The sequence below is a fragment of the Pangasianodon hypophthalmus genome, chromosome 12 (assembly GCF_027358585.1).
Source record: "Pangasianodon hypophthalmus isolate fPanHyp1 chromosome 12, fPanHyp1.pri, whole genome shotgun sequence".
Taxonomy (NCBI): Eukaryota; Metazoa; Chordata; class Actinopteri; order Siluriformes; family Pangasiidae; genus Pangasianodon; species Pangasianodon hypophthalmus.
The window spans coordinates 12,144,764-12,165,127 of record NC_069721.1 but is presented as its reverse complement, the minus strand read 5'-3'; the positions used below and the strand labels follow the sequence as shown (position 1 = coordinate 12,165,127).

The window sequence follows — 20,364 nt, the reverse complement described above, 5'->3', positions numbered from 1 at the left end:
CACATCTGATTTAATTTAGTTAGTCACTGATTAACCAAACTAGGTGTACTAGCAGTAGAATTTGACGAACATATTATTGTATTGGATGGTGATTACATTTACCTTTGAGGAGGGGAGAGGTTTGAAAATAGCTAAGCTAACATTCTGACAGACATTTCATAATTTTGTATCAACAAGGATATAGCAAGTGGATGGATATGCAGTAGGACCAATAAAATTTTAAATCCACTTAAATGATTACTCTCGAGTTAGTTAATAATTGCAGTTAATATTTCTTGAAGTTAAAAACACAGCTTGTCATGTTACTGTGAAACCAGAAGTCCTGAATTAACTGCACTGGTTAGACATGTTTTTTGTATTCCTTCCTGGTTAAAAAATAATCTCTGGACTTTTTTAATAATGTGATTTCACTTTTTGTTTTGTTGCCACTTTGATTGCAAACTGAAATTTCACGTCACAATTTCATATGATCTATCTTCAAGTATAAATATATGTTTGCCGTATCTTTCACACCTGCCTTCAACCTCAGTGCTTAACTGTCTGGGACACCTGATCATGAAACTCAATCATGAGCTACTTAAATGTGACATAAAACAAAAGAAACCTTAAGAACCTAAGAAATCAATGTTTTTTTTTGTTTATCCTAATGGTATAAGGTGATATTTAAAATAACCAGCTTTTATTAAGATCAATTACTTTAAACATTATCTATATCTACGGGTAATCTACTTTTGAACTATATTTCATGTCAGTCAAACCTTCTGCCTCTTCAGTCTAGAGTGATCTTCCAGCAAGATGGAGAGAGAAGTTTTCACTCCTTCTACCAGGTGAGTCAGGAGCTGGGTAAAAAATGGTAATAGGGTTGTTTTTGTCTTTGTATCCTGGTTTGGGATGACTCACATTAGCCAGATGCTACAGAACCTATATTTATAATTCCAAAGTCATAGCCATCTCCTGAAAATAAACCATTACCCAGTGTTATGCTACTGTAGGGAAATTACTGTTTTCTCATGTATGAAATGCTGTTTTTGACGTGTTTACAAGGTTGCACAAGCCTTATGTACAATACTTAGTTATTAGACAGCATCCTGGACTTAGTAGATAATGAGTTAAGGTTTGTCTGTATTTCCACTTCTCGTAGTGGACCAAGTTGTGAAAGGTTCCAGGAAATGGATGAAATGAGTACATACAGAAGCATACTTTGGACATCTTGGTGTTTAACCTCTGTGATCTTTATTTGCCCCAGCTGGTGAAAGGCGCTCCAGAGACTCTGCTGCGGTCCCTGCACATCCAGAAAGACCCTATAGCATATGATTACATTAAAGTTGGAGGACATACCAAGGTATTGCATTTAATTCTGCTGAATCAAATTAAGCAGTCTTTAAAATAATTGCGGTGTATCTTTAAAAAGCTAGGACAATATATTGTGTGTCATGTGTGGTATGGATTGTCCACTGTCCAAAATGTGTAATATTTATTACATGATGGTTAAGGCTCTCCCCAGATGAGTGTGTGAGTAAAATAATAGAGGGGAGCTCAGCTGTCTCCACATGAGCATTTAATGGGAGAGAACAAAAACACATTTATGGCAACAAACAATCTGACATCATGGAACATACTGAGTTGTGTGGTTAGCTGAGCCGTGGCACACACCAAAGTGGTTTAAACATTGTGGGCCAGGCTCTACTTTTTTTTTTTTTTTTATAGGAACACTTTCGGGTCAAGCTTCCCTCTGTATCCAAAAGGGTTGTGGTTTCCAGGGTTACCTCCTGTTGAAAATAAGCCCCAGACTGCAGGAAACATTAGCCACCAGAGGATCGGAACGATTAGGAAGTCTGGAGTTGTTGTTCCCTGAGACTTGGGGAGATGGGGAAATTAGTTTCTGCATCAGTGATTCTCTGTCTTTAATTGTGGAGCTATAAATGTAATGTGAATGTAACACATTAAATCAGTTCCTTAGCACAAAAGCAAGGCTGTAAGTAACACAGGATGAATATTGTTTGCCCATTTGAAGAAAAAAAACAAATGTTTTGTTGTATTTAATGTTAAAAGACCCCACACACTCTGCCTAAAATTTCTAAGTTATTATTCAGTTATTCCCCTAAACGCATATTCAAACACTACTATCAATTATTCAGTAACTACAGTGAAACTAATAGGAAGCAAGTTTAGTTACAAGAGTGAGGAATTATATGTGATGCATTCCTTTTTACACTTCAAAATGAAACCAAGAAAACAAGGGAGTAATCAATTTTTTCCCATAAAATTACTGAAAATTGGACTCATTTTTAATTGTTTCCACTTGTTACACCGCACAGACTCTAGAAATCAAATATTCTTAAATTGCAGCACCTGGCTATTTTTTTATCGTCCTCTTTTACCATTACACTGTTTCTATTTTTAAAAAGCGCGTAGTGATCCACATTAGTGCATCAGGTACTAACAACAATATTTAATCTACTCTTCTTGCTACTACACAGTAAATGCTGATACACACCTGAGCCATTCGGGCTGGTTCTTTAACTTTAGCCCAAAAATGAGCCTGAAATGATTAAAAACAAGCAAAGGAGAAATACGAGAGCTTTTTCTTTTTGTAATATTTATCGTTTTTAAAGCCAAAACCATTTTGAACATCTAATTTGCATATATATTTTTTACATTTCGAAATGAAAAATGAAGAATCATAACATATATGGTCCACTGAGGAGTGTTTAGTCCATTTTACATGTTGCACATATTTAAACAACATATAATATTGATCCTTGATTGATATTTATTAATGATACTTGATTTTACTTATTGATACTTACTGTTCTTTTCTGTCATTTCTGTAGTCCTCCATCAATGACAGTGCAGATTTCAAAGCTGTAGCAGATGCCATGAAAGTGATAGGATTCACCACAGAAGAGATCCAGACTGTCTACAAGATCCTTGCTACCATCCTGCACCTGGTACCCATGTTATTTAAAAACTGTGATGAAATATTGGCCTTTGTTTTTCTCACATCTCATGCTCATAAAGTTATAAGTTAATGCTGGTAAACGTGTTGCTTACTGCTGTACACTGTATTTAATTTTTCTCAGGGGAACCTAAAGTTTGGCAGTGACGGTGATGCAACTCTGATTGAGAACTCGAAATTAGTGGCTGTGCTTGGGGATTTGTTGTCCACTAAAGAGGAGAATGTGGAGAAGGCACTGCTCTACCGCACTGTGTCAACCGGCCGCGATGTCATTGACAAGCAGCACACAGACAAAGAGGCCAGTTACGGCCGGGACGCTCTGGCCAAGGTACAGCAGAACCTGCTTTAACCATCCTGCTCATATCTGTAAGAGCAGTCCACACCTGATGGATGGATGGATGGATAGATGGATAGATAGTTGTAGTTTACTGATCCCTAAGGGGAAATTTGGTTTTTATCTGGTAGCCCACATGTTATAAATACTCAAATGAGCATGAACATTTTGACTGGTGATGATCAGTGATGCATTTACTCATTGGGAGTCCGTTATTATAATCAAAGGCCTGTTAACACTTTTACTCAAGTATTTTAAACAGGCATCAGATGCAGTAGATACACATCCACTGGTTTAACCAGTGTTTAACCCTTAATAGTCTGTAAAGGTGCCAGCGCTGTGAAAGATGTTTGCCTTACTTACATAATAATGTAGAAATTATTTGGCATAGAGACTTACTTTGCGTCTTGTCACAAAGATCTGTGGCTTAATAGGGAACAAATCACAAATGCATATTCATTAGTAGCTTTGCAATTTTTAATTATTTTGTTTAGTTTATAAACCAACACTTATCAATGGTTTTGTATTTTTAATCATTCAGTTTTCAGTATTCAAGGTGGATGTTAGTTGTACTGTAAACACAGCTTTCAAACAAGATTCAGTCCAAAGGTCAAGTGTAAGTCTGGTCATACTGCGACAGGTTTGTGTGTGTCATCTACACATCTGTCCTGAAAAACTGCCATAAAACACTGTTTCAAATGTGGACATTTTATTGACTGTTAAATCTAGAGATTAACAATACACACAATTAAGCATATACCTCTGAGGGTTATTGTAGTGCAGGACATAGATGCAGCAATTCAGTACACAATCACGAATTTTGTCAAAATGCAAAAGATACAGTACTGCACCAGAGAATAGTGAGAATAGTGTTCCTAATAAAGTGCTCTGTGTCTATATATGTAATGTACAGTATATTAAGAATTATCACTACGTTGACCAATCTAGTAATGACTTATTGTGTTGCGTTCTGCCTAGGCCATTTATGAGCGCCTCTTCTGCTGGATTGTGGGAAGAATTAATGACATTATTGAAGTGAAGAACTATGATGCCAGGATCCATGGGAAGAACACAGTGATTGGTGTGCTGGACATCTATGGCTTTGAGATCTTTCAGAACAACAGGTGTGTCTCAAATCTAATCTCTGCACGGAGACTTTGACTTCACTGATACAGCACTGTTTCTGACATCTCGCTTTCTGTTTCTATTTCATTTTTTTTACATTCTCCAGTTTTGAGCAGTTCTGTATAAATTATTGCAATGAAAAACTCCAGCAGCTCTTCATTCAGCTGGTGCTCAAACAAGAGCAGGAGGAGTACCAGCGAGAGGGCATCCCATGGAAACATGTAGGACCATGACACGATTCTGTCTCACAAAACTCCATGCATTATATCAGTTTGATCAGATTGTATGATATACTTGTATAACTCATGTATTTTTTTGTATCTGTGTTTTTTTGGCAGATTGATTACTTCAATAATCAGATCATCGTGGACTTAGTGGAGCAGCAGCATAAGGGGATCTTTGCTGTACTGGATGAGGCATGTATGAATGTTGGGAAGGTGACTGATGAGATGTTCCTACAGGCGCTCAACGGCAAACTGGCCAAGCATGCCCATTACACCAGCCGCAAGGTATGGCTCAGGACACTAATTGGTGTCTAGATTCAGCACGCAGGGTTTTAAATTTAAATCAAATCTTGACAAAAGCACTGCTGTATGCAAAAGCGGCCTGTGATACAAGCTCACAGTATAACAGCTGTAAACAGTTGTTCCCTCACTTTCTTTTTTATCTCTTTTGAAGTTAGTAAAAAAAAAAAACACAGCTTGTCAAGTTACTGAGAAACTGGAAAGTGTAAAATTAAAATTTAATGGATCTGAATCACACTGGATCAGACTTGAATCAATTCATATCAGTGCTGAACTGAATCACATCGGATCAGTAATGAAATGAAGTGTATTGAATAGTTACTTGTTTAACAGTATCTTTCTTTGTACTGTATTTTTTACTGTGTATTGAGATTGATGTATCGATTCACATCCTTAGTACTTGATAACACATTTTAAGAAACTGGTAACCTGAATCCCTGAACAAAACAGAAGAGCTGGAGATGTTTATTAAGGTCTAAACCCTGGTTAGGCATACCTTGCTTTGACTCTGTCCATGACAGCATGTTACCCTGAATAGACAGAAGAGGGCATCAGTGATCATTGGAAAATCCCCTGTATCTGGCTCTATATTGAGCTCTAGGTGATGTCACTGCCAACCAATGGGAGCTAGTGAGACTGCAGTCAAGATGTTACAGAGAAAGAGAGGTAGAGATGGAGATTTACTTAGTACTAAAAAGTGAAGCTAGGACAGTGAAGAAATGAGACTTTAGTTACGTCTCGTGTTGACCAGTTCTGATGCCAGCTCTGGTTGCATGAGTTCGTCCATGTTTGTTCTGTTGTCTATCTGTGAGCTGAGTCTGAACATGGACATGCTGATATGCAAGTAAAATCATAAATGTCCCTAGGTGTATGTTTAGCAACTGGCCAAGACAGCTCATTTGTAATGTAGAAGACTACTGCCCACTGTAGAAGTGCCTACTGCAACTACATCAACCAGGAGAGAGGAAGTGATTTCTGCTGTTAGTGTGTATATGTGTGTGGGTGCTGGTTGTATAGATTGCATATTCCATACAAACGTATGTATTCTTAAATCTCCTCTTCACTAAGGCCAAGAAAGTGTATGTACAAGAAAGAAAAGAAAAGAATAGACCTGCTGATGAATGTACTCTGATACTGATGTTAAAACCATATCACACTTTCTATTTTTCATTTCTTCCCTGCTCCATTACTTACCTCTCTAACATTTTATGTATTTTATTTCCTTAAACTGTTCATGTTTTAACCCTGGCATAATTAAGGGACACTCATTAAATGGCTACAGTCAAATCCACAGAGGATTATTTTTTTCTTTTTTTCCTTTCTTGTTTTGCTCCTCATATTTTCTCTGCAGTCTGCCTCCTACAGGAAAATTACATACATCACTGGTTCTAGCTGTGCTAAGGCTTTGCACCCTGGATGATTTGAGGCAGTTCTATTAAAGCACTTATTTTTCCATTAATTGGGAAATTTTTGGGCTCAAGGAAAGGAAAAGAGAGAAGAAAGACAGCAAGGGAAATGTAGATTACATAGGCTTAGTCTCGGCCTTTGAGTGTGTGTATGTTTGAGAGAATTCACACTAGTCTGTCCTGGAGCACCAATTGATTGCCTCCTCTCTGCTTTTAAAGCTTGTTTCCTTGCTAGTTGTCTTCCTTTCACAATAGCAAGTGAAACCGCTTTTAATGGCCTTTTACGACTGTCAAGAGATATTGTGGTGTTCTCATTGGTTTTCATTAAAAATCGTTTGGGGAAAGCCCATTACCGGGACTTTCCTATTTAATATGAGTTAATGCAGATGTACTGACATGCACATTGCTCACAATGCAGATAATTACATGTGTAATGCTTTTGGGAATCCTCACCAACTTTAAGTCCTCTGTCAACATGCCTGCCAAGCATTTACCAAAGATAGGTTTAAAAATATATGTTCTTAAATACCTCATTGAAGTGTCAGCTTATTATTTACTATTTAAAGCATATTTATCACGAACTACAGTTAGACTAATAGAAAGATTAAAAGATAACGTAAAAAGATTTGTAGTTACATGAGTGAAAATATCTGGCCTCTCTGACAGATCCTGGGAGTTTGTTAGAAATTAAATGCTACAAAAACTCCTACTGCTTAGAACTGTGTGGGCATTCCAGATCACTGAACGATAGTCCGTGTCGTCTTCCTGGCAACCTAAACAATTTGCCAACAGAGGTGGAATTAATTAGCATAGAATCATATTGCAAGCGGCGCTGCCATGATGCACAAGAGGTGCGGTTACCACGGTGACCACTCTCTAAAAATAATTCATTGGCTCTACTTAAAAAAATTGAGGTAGCAGCTTGCACAGATCTTTTTATTATGCTGCTTTCAGAATAATACAACTAGATTATATACTTACAACATGATTTTCTTCATGCTTAGACAAGTAAATTAGGTTGAACTAAAATATTGTTAGCTAAAGGAATATGAAGGTACCATCAGTCTTCGTGACACCTGATTACAAGGACAACATATTACCACTAAACCAGCCAGTGTAGTTCTGCACTACACTGAAAAATGAGCATGCATACTCTTAGCTTAGTTTTAAATGTTTAACTGTTTACTCTTTTCAAATTTGTTTTTACTTTATAAGTTAAAAGCTGTGTGTATGACTAGTTACACCATGTTGAAGACTATGACTTTGTGTATCAGGTAATTTGTAGAATAAAACGTATGTGTCTGCAGGTACAAGGGGAATAAAATGGTAGTTATTCATTTAATATGATTGTCTCCTTGATTCACTATGTAGGAGTTTTTTTTTTTTTTTTTTTTTTGGTGTCTTGCCCAAATATTTTATTTGATCCTCATGAGGTGCCTGTGCTTGAGTGGTTGCAAAATTGTGCATTCAAATAGCTTAAAAAATGCATTGAAATAATGGCACTTCAATTTTATGCTAAATTTTCTTGCTTATATTAAGATTTATGTCACTTTGTGTTGATTAAATTTCTATAACAGCACAGCTCTGATAGTAGTTCTGGACGTAACATAAATGTTAGGTTTATATTATTGCATTGTTCTAACAGATATAGTTACATCCACCTCAGACTGCTCAAGAAGATAGAAATCTCTCAATTAATTTTGCAGCTGATAGTACTTTCAGCACAGAAGCCACAGACAATGCTAAGAGGCTAATCATGAAACCGGGATTGCGTATGCTAGTGAATTTGTACAGTACACACTAAGCATGTATACTGTATGTAGTGTTGAATACACTAGAAGACCAACAGTATTGGCAGATACTGGCATATCTTATGTTATGATATGTAATCTTTCATGATAAAATGTTTTATAATTCATATCTATTTGCAAATCTTATATTCATTTTTCTTATAAACTTTCCCCATGTTCTCAGTGTCTCCCACACTCTCACTGTGACCCTCCCGTAATGGCTTTGATCATCCCAGATGTGCGTTATTTTAAAGCCTTGCTTCCCAGCAGCTCTTAATTACAGTTATTTGCTGACACAGACATTCACGCAAGGATTCTATGTTTGGGGAAGGGTGGGTGGGCTTCAGTCCTCCCTCTTGTTTGCTTGTATTTCTGTTCTCTTCCTCCTTTCCCTGAGCACATGGCGGGTGAAGGTGCAGGCATGTGACAGGAGGCCGCCGATGCAGATGGCTGTATGGAGGCGAGAGCATGCTCATTAACTGATGAAGCTTTGATTAGACAGGACAGGCCAGTGAAGCCCATTAGCGGCTGATTTCTGAACCCTGCTCAGAGCTGCACAGAGCAGGATAGAGCCACCAGAGAACCATTTATTACACCAAGAGATCATGCTTCAGTGTAAAATAGTATTGCTCTTTGCTATTTTTTGGAATGAAAATATATGCTTTTAGTAAATATATGCGACAGACAGTGAATTAAATGACTTGGGTGCCAGAGCAGGAGGATCACATATTTTTTATGTTTGTTCTATGGAAATAGACACATGGATTTACTAATGGTCTTTTTTTTTTAAGTTTTGGGAAAAGATTTTCCATCTGTAAGAATACACTGCTTCATTAATCACACATTTTGAGAGTCTGGATGGTTTCTTTTTTGATCACTAATGCTTAGAGAGACTTTTTTTATGTCTAGTAGGTCAACAATCTTTTACTTGTGCCCAGTTTCATTCTGGCCTTCCTGATTTATGTATTTACTTATTAATGTTCTAAAAAATTAAAGATAATTTAACTAATTTAAAGCAAAAAAATATTTTTTCATGGACAGGATATCAAGACGCTTTCAGGGCTGGAGAAGTGTCCAATATGGGGAGGCTAAAAGTAATATCACAGTTATTTGTAGAAGACTTTCAGTATTCTTAACAGTGACAGTTGCTATTATAGTCACTGTAGAGGTCTGTGGCAGTGGAGCAGGCACTGAGTTTGAAAATGAAATTCTGTCTTTACTGGTCATTCTGTGTCCCCATCCTCCTCTATGGTCACGAGCCGCAGGTAGTGACAGAAACAATAAGGTCGCAAATGCTGGGTTTCTCCACAGGGTTTGCTCCATTTTAGGGTGAGGTGCTTGACAATCTGGTAGAGCCTCTGAGAAGAGCTGCTGCACCTCCAAAATTGACAGAAACCAGTTGAGGTGATTTGGGCACCTTACAAGGATGCCCCCTAGTCAGCTCTTGGTAGAACTGTATCAGGCATGTCCCACTTTACGGAGACCCTGGGGAAGACCCAGGACCTGCTGGAGAGATTATATCTCACAGTTGGCTTGGAACCGTCTGGGGTTCCCCAGTAAGAGCTGGAATCTGTGACTGGGGATGGAGAGGTCTGGACTGACCTTCTCAGTCTGTTACTAATGCAATGACTGCCAGGAAAAACAGAAGGAAAATCTATGAATGAGTGAATTTCAAGCAAAATTGTCCTAAACTGCTTTGATGTTTTGACCTGGGTCAGATGTGCTGGTTGAAATTACCGTCCTTTACATTTCACACTTTACAGTTGTCTTCTGTTAATGGTGCCTGTTTATACGTTAGATGTGTGTTGATTTATAGATGTGCAAAAATGATCAATGTCACTTAGCTTTGCTTGTATAGTTATGTCATTTATTAGCTGCTACAGAAGTTTCATAAGCTCATTATGCTTGATATATTAATAGTGCTATTTCTTTGGGAAGTTTGGACCAAAAGTATAAATATTAATAAGAATAAATATTTATTTTGATTATGTATCGGGATAGTTTTTCTTGTCGCCTCAGGGAGTTTTTCCTTGCCACTGTCGCCTCTGGCTTGCTCATTAGGGATAAATTTAAATGAAAGCTATATTTCATTTCAAATATAGGATTTCTGTAAAGCTGCTTTGTGATATTTTTATTGTTAAAAGTACTATACAAATGAAATTGAACATATGGCACATACAATCAGTTATTGTATCTGGAATATGCAGAGAAGCAAGCATGTCTAATTCTGATTTGAGCTTCCACAATTAAATCTAATATGTGAGATAATGTGCTCTTCAAACTGTTTTGACCTCTGCTCTAAAATACAGTGATTCAGATTAAACCTATCCTAACTAGAGGCACTTGACTGTCTAGTTGAGGACTGGAGTTAAACAAGCAACATGGCTGTAACTGGTTGATTATTTGTATGGCAGGTTTGGAGTCCTGACAGTGGTTAGAGTGAGTATATTCTGGTGCCATCGTTATGATCATGCTGTTGAAAGAAGCACAGGTGGTGGGCAGAATGGCACACTGTTGGGGGTGGCAATAGAGCTGGAGGGGGTGGGGGTGGAGCTGGAGTCTGGATGATCCATCAAGACCTAGCCTTAAAGCTGTGCTCACTTTTTTGCACCTCAGAAAAACCTCCTGTCTGCTGGCTCACACAACTCTTCATGCGCTTCATATTTACATCATACACACACACGCTAATCTAAATGAAAGCAACCAGAGTGCTGCATACATACCATGTCTTCTGTAACTTTTTCCTGCTTATTAATGTAGATATTTACTTAGCAACTAATCTGCTCTCATCTCTCACTTGTCTGTTACATGTCACATCTGCTTTCTTTTGCCATCATCAAAAACCAGGGTGTGTTAGAGACTTAGAGGCATTATGTTGAAGATGCTCTCTATATTTAGATGAGGTGCGAAGCCTTTCTGCTTCTCAGTTCCCTCACTTTTACCCCTTTCTGCCGTGTGACTTATCTCTGTCTGGCACCCTCCTTCCATTTCCATCCGACTAGATAATCAAACGTGCATTGTGCATCTGCATATTCTGTTATTGCGCTGATGAACCTTGATGTTCTTTGTTTATAGCTGTTTGTGTGTGTGTGTGTGTGTGTGTGTGTGTGTGTGTGACTGTGTGCGCACAAGCGTGTAACTCAGACTGTGACTGATTGAGATAGATGTGGCGAGGAAGGGAACTCAGCAGGTTGCTGAAGGCTCTGTCTGATCCATCTGAAGCCTGGCCTGTGCTGGCCAGCCGTGAGGTTGTCAGAGCTGTGCAGGCAGATGGGATGGGAGGGCAAAGAATGGAAATGTGATCTGATTCTGGCATTCAGGTCCAAAAATAATCCTCAAGGCTTCTCTCTTTCATTGAAACTGCACCTCTCTTTTGGTATCCTTCCCATCAGTGTTTAAATTGGTCTTTACCCAGCTCCTGATTGTCCCACTTTCTGTGAAGTGCTCTGTGAAGTGGCCTCTCCAATCCTGACAGGAGCTCACTCTGCTCCCTCAGAAGTAAGCTTACTGTCTGCTGCAGTTGAAGCAAACACACACCAAAAATATGCCCATAAAGCCTTGCAGCAGCACCGAGACAATAGCAACAATCCTGCCAGGAATGTTATAAAGAGCCTGAGCAGTGACAGGCAGAAATATATACATAAACCTATGACACAGTGTGCATCATCACACTCTGCTCCCACTTTGGTGTATTAGATGACGGATGGTGTTACTGTTTCATAAGATGCACTGCTTGTCATAAATATAATATTATCAAAAGGATTCTGTGCAATTTAGATGTAGTACAATTTAATGGTTGGTGGAGAACAGTGATATTTTCCACATACCACTCTACTCACAGTCCACTTTAGTAATGGATGGTACACTGGTATAAGTAAGACACTGACAGAAAAACCAAATGGCAATCAGTGACATTTCAAAAATAGTAAGTTGTCTTAAAACTGTACTCGTGGGAAAACTGCTTCACATATAGCCATGCCATTGCCAAAGTGGTGTTCTGACTTTAAGCACTGAGAGTCACGTGAATGAATGAAGATGTGTGTTCTCCCTGTAATAAATGAAGTAGTTTGGTCCCACCTGCCAAGCCACTCCTCCCCTCCAACAGCTGATTTAATACCTTATTTTATTTGACATTTTATATTATACAATGGATTGCTAAGCCATCTATCAGTTTAACTATTACTATTTAGCTATTCTGTATTAACTTATGATACTATTGGCAGGCTAGCTAGATTGCTAGTAAGTCTTGTATGTTTCATCAATGAACAGGAAACACCTACTTTCACAGAAAGAGGCCATAAAATTTACTTGCTTTTATTTCAATTAAAACTCTTGAAAAAATCTTTTGAAAAATATCCAGTGACCACTGTATATCCTCCTCACTGCACAGTATTCAAAAGTTTGTTTTCCAATTACAACCGGTGTACACTGATGTGCAACAAGCCAAGCCGATTGCAACCTTCAAGATTCTGAAGCTAGTGGCCAGAAAAGTGTACAAAAGATATAAGATGCTCCCTGAGGTTCTTGGTGACGTGTCTGAGGCTAAGACTAATGTTTAGGTTACCTACTCCAATGGCCTTGTTGCAGTGCTGGCTAGTTTATTTAATGGCAAGCTAATGTGAGGAAGCAGTGCGCCCCCTAATGTTAGCTCTCTCAGATTCACATAGCAAACATTTTAATAGGATGTTCGAAACATGAGATATTGCACTGCCACTGGACTGGTTTATGGCAGAGCACATCTCGATTGTTGTGTTTTAAGTTTTAATGAAGATTTGTTCTGTGTTTTTAATAGCAGTTTTTACTGAATGATACCAAGTTTCTTATCCAAATTTAAGTCAAAAGCTAAATTTCTGTATCCATCTGCATAACAAATATGTATATCAATGACCAATACATCATCTAAAATGCTTAAAGTATCAGTATAATATGATCTAAAAGTCTCTTTAGTTTCATTGTATTTTCTCTGTCTTCTGTTTTTAAAACCCATTTTTGCCTGCATATTGATATAACGTCTTCTCAGCACTGTTGTATCATGCCAGATAATGCAGGCTTCAATCATAATTTGTAAGCATAAATTTATACCAAATTCATCCTCACTTTCTCTGTTCCTGTGCCAGTCTCTGTGCCTTTCGTCCATTTTCACTTTGTGAGGATTGTTAGACCAGTGCTATGGGCTCAGCTATTGCCTTAATGTCATTCAGTGTTATACTATATCTCTGAGTGGGGGGGTTGCTGCTGTTAGGCAAAAAGTTTCTTAAAGTTTTTTAAATCACAGAAGCGATTGTAATTACCAATGAAAAGCCAGATTCATCTCTTTTTTTTTAAATCTGTGTCTCTTTACAGCTGTCCCCCACTGACAAGAGCCTCGAGTTTGACCGAGACTTTCGCATTCGTCATTATGCTGGTGACGTGGTGTAAGTACACATGAAGAAGGCTTAAGTGCTTCATCCTCCTGAGTTCACCATAGTTACAGGTGCTGGAATTAGCCAGTAGAGTGCTGCTGGTATCTAAATACTGCTATAAGTATACTGAAGAAAAGACTCACTGTGGGATGGAAGATGTTATTTAAGTAATGTATGATGGAAAAATTATACAGAACAGTCACAAATTAAAGGAAATTCAATATGCATTGGCATAGATTCTACATTCATTGCAATTCATCCAAAAGATATTCCCTCAATTGATGTTTTGATGTTGGTGGTGGACAGTGCTGTCTAACAATCTCCCATATGTGTTCAACTGGGTTGAGATCTGGTGATTGTGAAGGCCATAGCATATGATTTGCAGCATTTTCATGCTCATCAAACCGTTCAGTGAGCCCTTGTGCCCTGTGGATAGGGGCATCGCCATCATGGAGGAGAGCACTCTTATCAGGATAGAAATGTTTCATCATAGGATAAAGGTGATCGGTCAGAAGAACTTTATGTTAATTTGCACTGACCCTTCCCTCTTTCCCTACCCAGGTCCTGGAGTACCCACTGTCCTGCACATTTTAGTGTTTTTCCAGCTCTCACAAACTCACTTCAACATAACATGGGCTGTTAATTAGATGATTAATTGGATTGGGAGCAGGGAAAACACTGATATTGTAGGACTGTGGGTAAACCAGGACCAGGCTTGGAAACCTGTGCTCTAAGGGGACAAGTGGACCAAAACTATGCCAAGAAATTCCCCAGAGCCACCATTTTTTTCTTTAATATGGCACCTGTCTGCATTTTCTTTCTACAGTGCCAGCTCTGAAAAACCTGTATTGTAAGCTGTCTACATTAATAATTGGACTTTTTCCATAACTAGCCGAGTTGAGACTGTATGTACGTTAGGTGGTTAGGTTATGTGGTGCTAAAAATACCTTTGTTATTGAAAGTGTATGAGAAATAGAGCACTCTGTGAGTCAGTGGCATGATGCTGTTTTTCTCTCAGGAACCTGAAACACTTAACGTAGCACTTAGATGTCTGAGATTGAGTAGCAAATAAATCTGCCACCCACCTCCTGTCATTTTCTCGGCTTAGGGTTCAGATACTTCTATAATGTTTCAAGTCTTTCCATTAAACAAGGAAGTTTAAATGCACTCCTTCTGTGTGTATATTTAGAGAATTTGTTAACTAATGTCACACTGTGTTCTAAATCTTCCTTATCAGCTACTCTGTGGTGGGCTTCATTGACAAGAACAAGGACACCCTTTTTCAGGACTTCAAGAGGCTGTTGTACAACAGGTCAATATCCTCACCAGCCTGCTTGCTTATTCATGGCCAACATCACTGCTTTGCTTTCATTTAACCGTTATGACTTGTTCTGCAGCTCGAACCCTGTTTTGAAGGCCATGTGGCCTGAGGGTAAGTTGAGCATCACCGAGGTCACCAAGCGTCCTCTCACAGCAGCCACGCTCTTCAAGAACTCAATGATCTCACTGGTGGAGAACTTGGCCTCTAAGGTCAGAATTTAGACAATGTTTGTACCTGCTCGCTTGTTACGGAGGTGAACACATGAACACTAATGTACTGTAATGTTCTATCACCCCCTGTTGGTGTGTACAGGAACCCTACTATGTGCGCTGTATCAAACCCAATGACGTGAAGTCCCCACTTCTGTTTGAGTATGAACGCTGTAAGCACCAGGTAGAGTACTTGGGCCTGCTGGAGAATGTCCGTGTGCGTCGTGCTGGCTTTGCTAACCGTCAAACATACCCTCGCTTCTTACAGAGGTAAGCATCCTCTGCGCACCCTGTCTATTTAGTTATGCCTAAATGCAAAGCATGGTGAAGAGATGATAATAGTTTGGGATGGCTTTTGTGATGCAATGAGTCCAACTTATATTAGGAAATTTTACAGAAAGTCAGTGCATGTCAGAGTTTTTTTCACGCAAATGAAATAGGGTTGGTCATGCAATATGAAAATCACAGCAGTGAGTGTGGCTTATGACTCAGACAGAAGCAATTCCATATTTTTTAATAGTCTAATGACCTCAAGCGCGACAACCCAAATTACACACAAATTAAATAGAGGAATTGTTTTCACTGATGTTCTCACTGTAAATCCTTATAACACTCATACAAGAGCTCTAAAGAGCTGATCAGATTCAGTTCGACACTCCCGTTGCATAAAGACTCCCTGTTAGTAACTCTAATTGAGAGAGATGTTTTAATGTCCCTCCCCAAAATGTTTCTGTGTCTCCAAACTGTCTAAAAGAAGGCCATGACCATGCATTGAATATAATCTCTTATTTAGATAGTGGGGCATGGCCTAATGGCACTGTGGGAATTATTCCAAAGAAACTTATCCCACATTATTTTTAAACACATACAGTGCATTCTGATTGTGTCCTCATTTTAATCTGTTATGAAGTACTAGTATGTAGTTTTTCTCATGAATCTGCAAAAATGCAAATAGAAGAGTTCTCAGAATATTTTGTAAATACATCAACAATAAATAACTGAATACATATAATAAGGTGAGTAAATTTCATTTACACAAGTATTTAGACCCATTACTCAGTTCATTGTGGAAGCACACTTGGCAATGGATTTGATTCTGCCAGCTTGGCACAGCTGGATTTGAGGATCCTCTTCAATTCCTGTCTGCAGAATGTCTCAATCTCTTTAAGGTTGCATGAGAAGTGTCATTATTACACTATTGTCTGATCTGTCCCAAAAAGTTCAGTCAGGTTCAAGTGTAGGCTCTGGCTGGGCCTCTCAAGAACATTCACAGACTTGTCCTAAAGTCACTCCTGTATTGTTTTTGACTGTGTGTTTTGGATCATTGTCATGTTTGAATGGTGAAACTTTACAAACTGAGGTCCTGAGTGCCATTACACACATGACAAAAAGACACCATGAAGATTATACCTTGTCATGGTGACAGGTTCAGTTTTTCACGGCTCTCCCACTCTCCCACTCCTGTCCTGTTAGGTATAAGATGATCTCTGAGTTCACATGGCCGAACCATGACCTGCCCTCAGATCAGGAGGCAGTGAAGCGTCTACTGCAAGGGTGTGGCTTTGAGCATGATGTGGCTTATGGCAAGACCAAGGTGTTCATCCGTACACCACGCACCATCTTCAGCCTGGAGGAGCAAAGAGCCCACATGGTGCAGAGGATCGTCCTTTTTCTGCAGAAGGTGAGAACATAACTTAATGAAGATTGCTGACTTGTTGAAAATGTTGAATGCATGCTGCCACTTGCATAAGCATAGTTAAAAGTAAGTATATCCTCGACCCAAGGAAAAGGAACAGAGATCTAAACAGAAATGTAAACAGAAACAAATAATAGTTAGATTCCTTGTGTGACAATATTGCACGTCACTGTCTTTCTAAGATATTTTTTAAAATTATATAATTATTAAACATTGCAAACTTTACTTTTAATGCTGTTTTAGCCAGCTGATATGCTTTCTTTAGCTGGTTCCCATTTTATATGATTTTATATATTTTATGAGTTTATCAATTCATGACACCTGCTATGGTATCCCTGGATATATCCCTACATGACTCTGTACTATGGATCATATGGCTGTTCCTAATCCTGTAGCAGCAGACATCAAAGTGTTGAATCTGCACTCTGCCAGTATCTGAGATTGATTGTATGACCTTTGTATTGACACAGCCATGCGCTGGCTCACAAACATAGATATTGGCTTGACACCACTGTGTTTACCTTATCCCCTGAGGTAAAGTCCCATTTTCAGGGACAATGCCACTTTATTAAGCACGCTGTTCACCCCCAGGCAATAGCTGTCTCATCAGAGTGTAATATCAGTGCCTTAGCTGAGTGACTGGCACCGAGGTGCTAAACACACACAATCACACACAAGGCGCATTGTGAATTGCGCTCTTCGTGTGGATCTGTCTCCATGCTTCTTGCTATGTCTCATTGTGTCTGTTGTCAGTGTTAGATCATCTGGCCTTTTATCAGCACCTAGCAGACTGAAATGCTTTATGTCAAGAGTACCAGTGTTGGGAGATTTGGCAGAATCTGTGCCAAGGCTCTCATCCCTGGAACAAGCTCACTGACAAAAATATAGAGACTCACAGAATGGCTGCCATTTTTTAGAAATAGATTTTTCTCTTCTGATTAAGGAGGTGCCCCCAGGATGTGTATATCTCTCATCTATTCTCAGGTCTAGAACCAAGCAAAAGAGCTCTGAGCTAAAAGAGATGTGATTTGCATACACATCCGCCTCACTCTGACCTTCAATCCGTCTCAATTCACTGCTCCTTCACTGCTTATTTCACACTGCCATTCTAAACCTCTCTGAGCTGTTCCTCTTCTGTTCTGCTCCCTGTGCTCAAAGACTCACAAAGCTAACACCCATCACATATGGCTTTGAAAAAAAACATGTAAAGCAAAATGGATTAGCAGCTACTAAATACATTCTCTGCATTATTCATGAACCTTCTTCTCCTTTAAATTATTTTTTAATATGTTTACGCCTGGCTGTCCACATCGCATGGAATGTCAGCGTGTAGTTCCAATCTATTAATTAACCTCTGTGTTACAATGTCAAAGGTTTATGAATTAAAATATCATGAATATGCTATTTACTGTAAATGGGTATATCACAGTGTCCTTTGTAGAATGTAAAAGATCTACGCAGCATGATTGATGTGACTGGATCCTCCTGGGCTGCTTCCTGTTGTTTATTTGAATTCCTGTGATGGATTTTTCTGACATGTAGAATATCCAAATTTTAACTCAACAAGCCTCTTCAAATATCTGACAGTCACCTGGGATTTACTTTTCCTAATCCTTCCATTTTGACTTGTCATATAAATCTGTAGACTTTTATTCAAAGAAGCGTTCCTGCGTAAAATTACCATTTAATATATTTTTTGTTGGGTAGTATTCTGTTGTGCACTATTGCTTCTTGAAACCTCTGGTAAAAGGTTTTTTTTTTTTTTTGGCTTCATGAATTTGTATTGTTGTCATGTTTGTGTTCATTTTTGTTCCAGCAGTACAATACTCGGTGTACATTATCCAAATATGTCCACATATTAGGAACAGTTCCATACACTGTTAGTATAAAGGGTTTCTCAAGGGTTCTTTTAATGGTTAAGGGTTCTTAAATGTTCTAAAAGAGGTTCTATTCAGAATCCTCTCTGAAAAGAAAACACTGTATAATTATATTATTTTTCAAAAAGGAACCAAGGGTTTACCCAGTGGGATAAGTGTACTACTAATAGAACTAATATTAGTGACATAGCTCAGTTATAGCCTGGACTAATGTTCTTGAAACTTCTTTCTTGGACAAAAACAACAATTTAGTACAAAATTATTGTAGGGTGCAGCAAACCTGGTATGAAAATATGAAGTGGTACATGCTAATGGTGGCTTGCAGCTGTAGGAAGGTATTCTGTTAATATCTCAGAATAAATGGTCAATGAGAGAATTCACCAATAGAGATTTACAAATAAGAAAAACTGTGATTTTTATCTATATTACACATAGTAGAGTCGCCCTCAGTTACAAAATAGTGGTGTTAAACTGAGGTGAGTTAGCTAACACATGTTACTGTTGATAGTGTTTGTTAAGTGTAAAAGTTAGCTTGCTAGCCATTTAGCTAGTAGGGGTGTAACGATACATAAAATTCAAATTTGATATAATGCAATGTGGTGGTGTCTTGATATGATATATTTCTGATATAGCAGCATGTAACAAATGTAGAATGTAATAAAACATGGCTAATTAAGTGTTAGCTCTCTGTCCAAGCTTTTACTGGTGTTACTTAAAGACGCGGTCGCTGTCTGAAGTGCAGGGCTTTTATTTGTTTTACATTGTGCTGTTTGCTAGTAGTACTCTAATGTCTCTGCAGCATTAGATGTGTTTTGAATCCGGTGTTCTCCACTACTGAGAAGTGTTCTATATTTGCAACTATGAATGCACCTGTGCGTGTGCGTGTTGCTTCATGTTTTCGTCTTGTCCCAGCGACCGTCTCTTTCAGTTGCTCCTTACTGCTAACCATAGCCCGAGCTAATACACTAATAATCACAGTATACTAGAATATTAGCTTGTGAAAAGCAGCATGATTAGGAGAAGCTTGTTTATTTTAATCCCCAGTAGACTCTCCTGATTTGAGATAAAGATGAAACTACTTTTCCAGAGGAGGGAGTGTGGGCTTGATTAAGTTTAATGAAAAACCTTTACTGATGTTGCACAGCATATATTGCACAAACAACCACACATATCTGCACCTTATTCAAAATACAGTCGCACTGTATCTGCCACCGATCTTTGTATTCCTTATATCATATTTTTATATTTTTCCATTACTACCTATATAGTAGAAAATTCCCGTTTATGTAAATTCTATTTTTATATGCAGATGTATTGAATTTAGAGCTTTGTATCGAGCTATACGATACAATACACCATACTGACACACCCCTAAATGCTAGGTTTATGAAGTATCATCATTGATTCTTAAATGTGTCCTGCTACAAGCATGGTTTGTATACTTTACATATTTGGGTCTGTTGAATTTAGGCAGACAACCAAATAACTTACTTTGATATGTTTCTTTTTTTCCCCCACTTTTTTCCCTTCACGTTTGAACACGTTTGATGTGTATGACTCTAATTTCAAGTCTAGGCCATGACTGCGAGAGAAATAGAAATGGCACTGACCCCAATCAATGAATGTGCTAAATACACCATTAATAAGCACTTCTCAAGGTCTGCTGCATAACTCACTGAGAGATGAAAATGGCTTTTATTCATTATTTTGAATGGAATCTG

At 38.4% G+C, this 20,364-nt stretch overlaps 1 protein-coding gene across 1 annotated transcript in view; it reads left to right on the top strand.

Annotated features, from left to right (window-relative positions):
- myo1d (myosin 1D) overlaps positions 1–20,364 on the top strand; it is a 63,667-nt gene that overhangs the window by 15,301 nt on the left and 28,002 nt on the right. The window contains exons 5-16 of the mRNA XM_026914807.3: positions 774–827; positions 1,247–1,342; positions 2,835–2,951; positions 3,084–3,287; positions 4,272–4,417; positions 4,525–4,639; positions 4,757–4,927; positions 13,482–13,552; positions 14,778–14,852; positions 14,938–15,070; positions 15,174–15,340; positions 16,544–16,751. Coding sequence (XP_026770608.1) covers positions 774–827; positions 1,247–1,342; positions 2,835–2,951; positions 3,084–3,287; positions 4,272–4,417; positions 4,525–4,639; positions 4,757–4,927; positions 13,482–13,552; positions 14,778–14,852; positions 14,938–15,070; positions 15,174–15,340; positions 16,544–16,751 — 1,557 coding nt within the window. The remainder of the gene's footprint in view (positions 1–773; positions 828–1,246; positions 1,343–2,834; positions 2,952–3,083; positions 3,288–4,271; positions 4,418–4,524; positions 4,640–4,756; positions 4,928–13,481; positions 13,553–14,777; positions 14,853–14,937; positions 15,071–15,173; positions 15,341–16,543; positions 16,752–20,364) is intronic.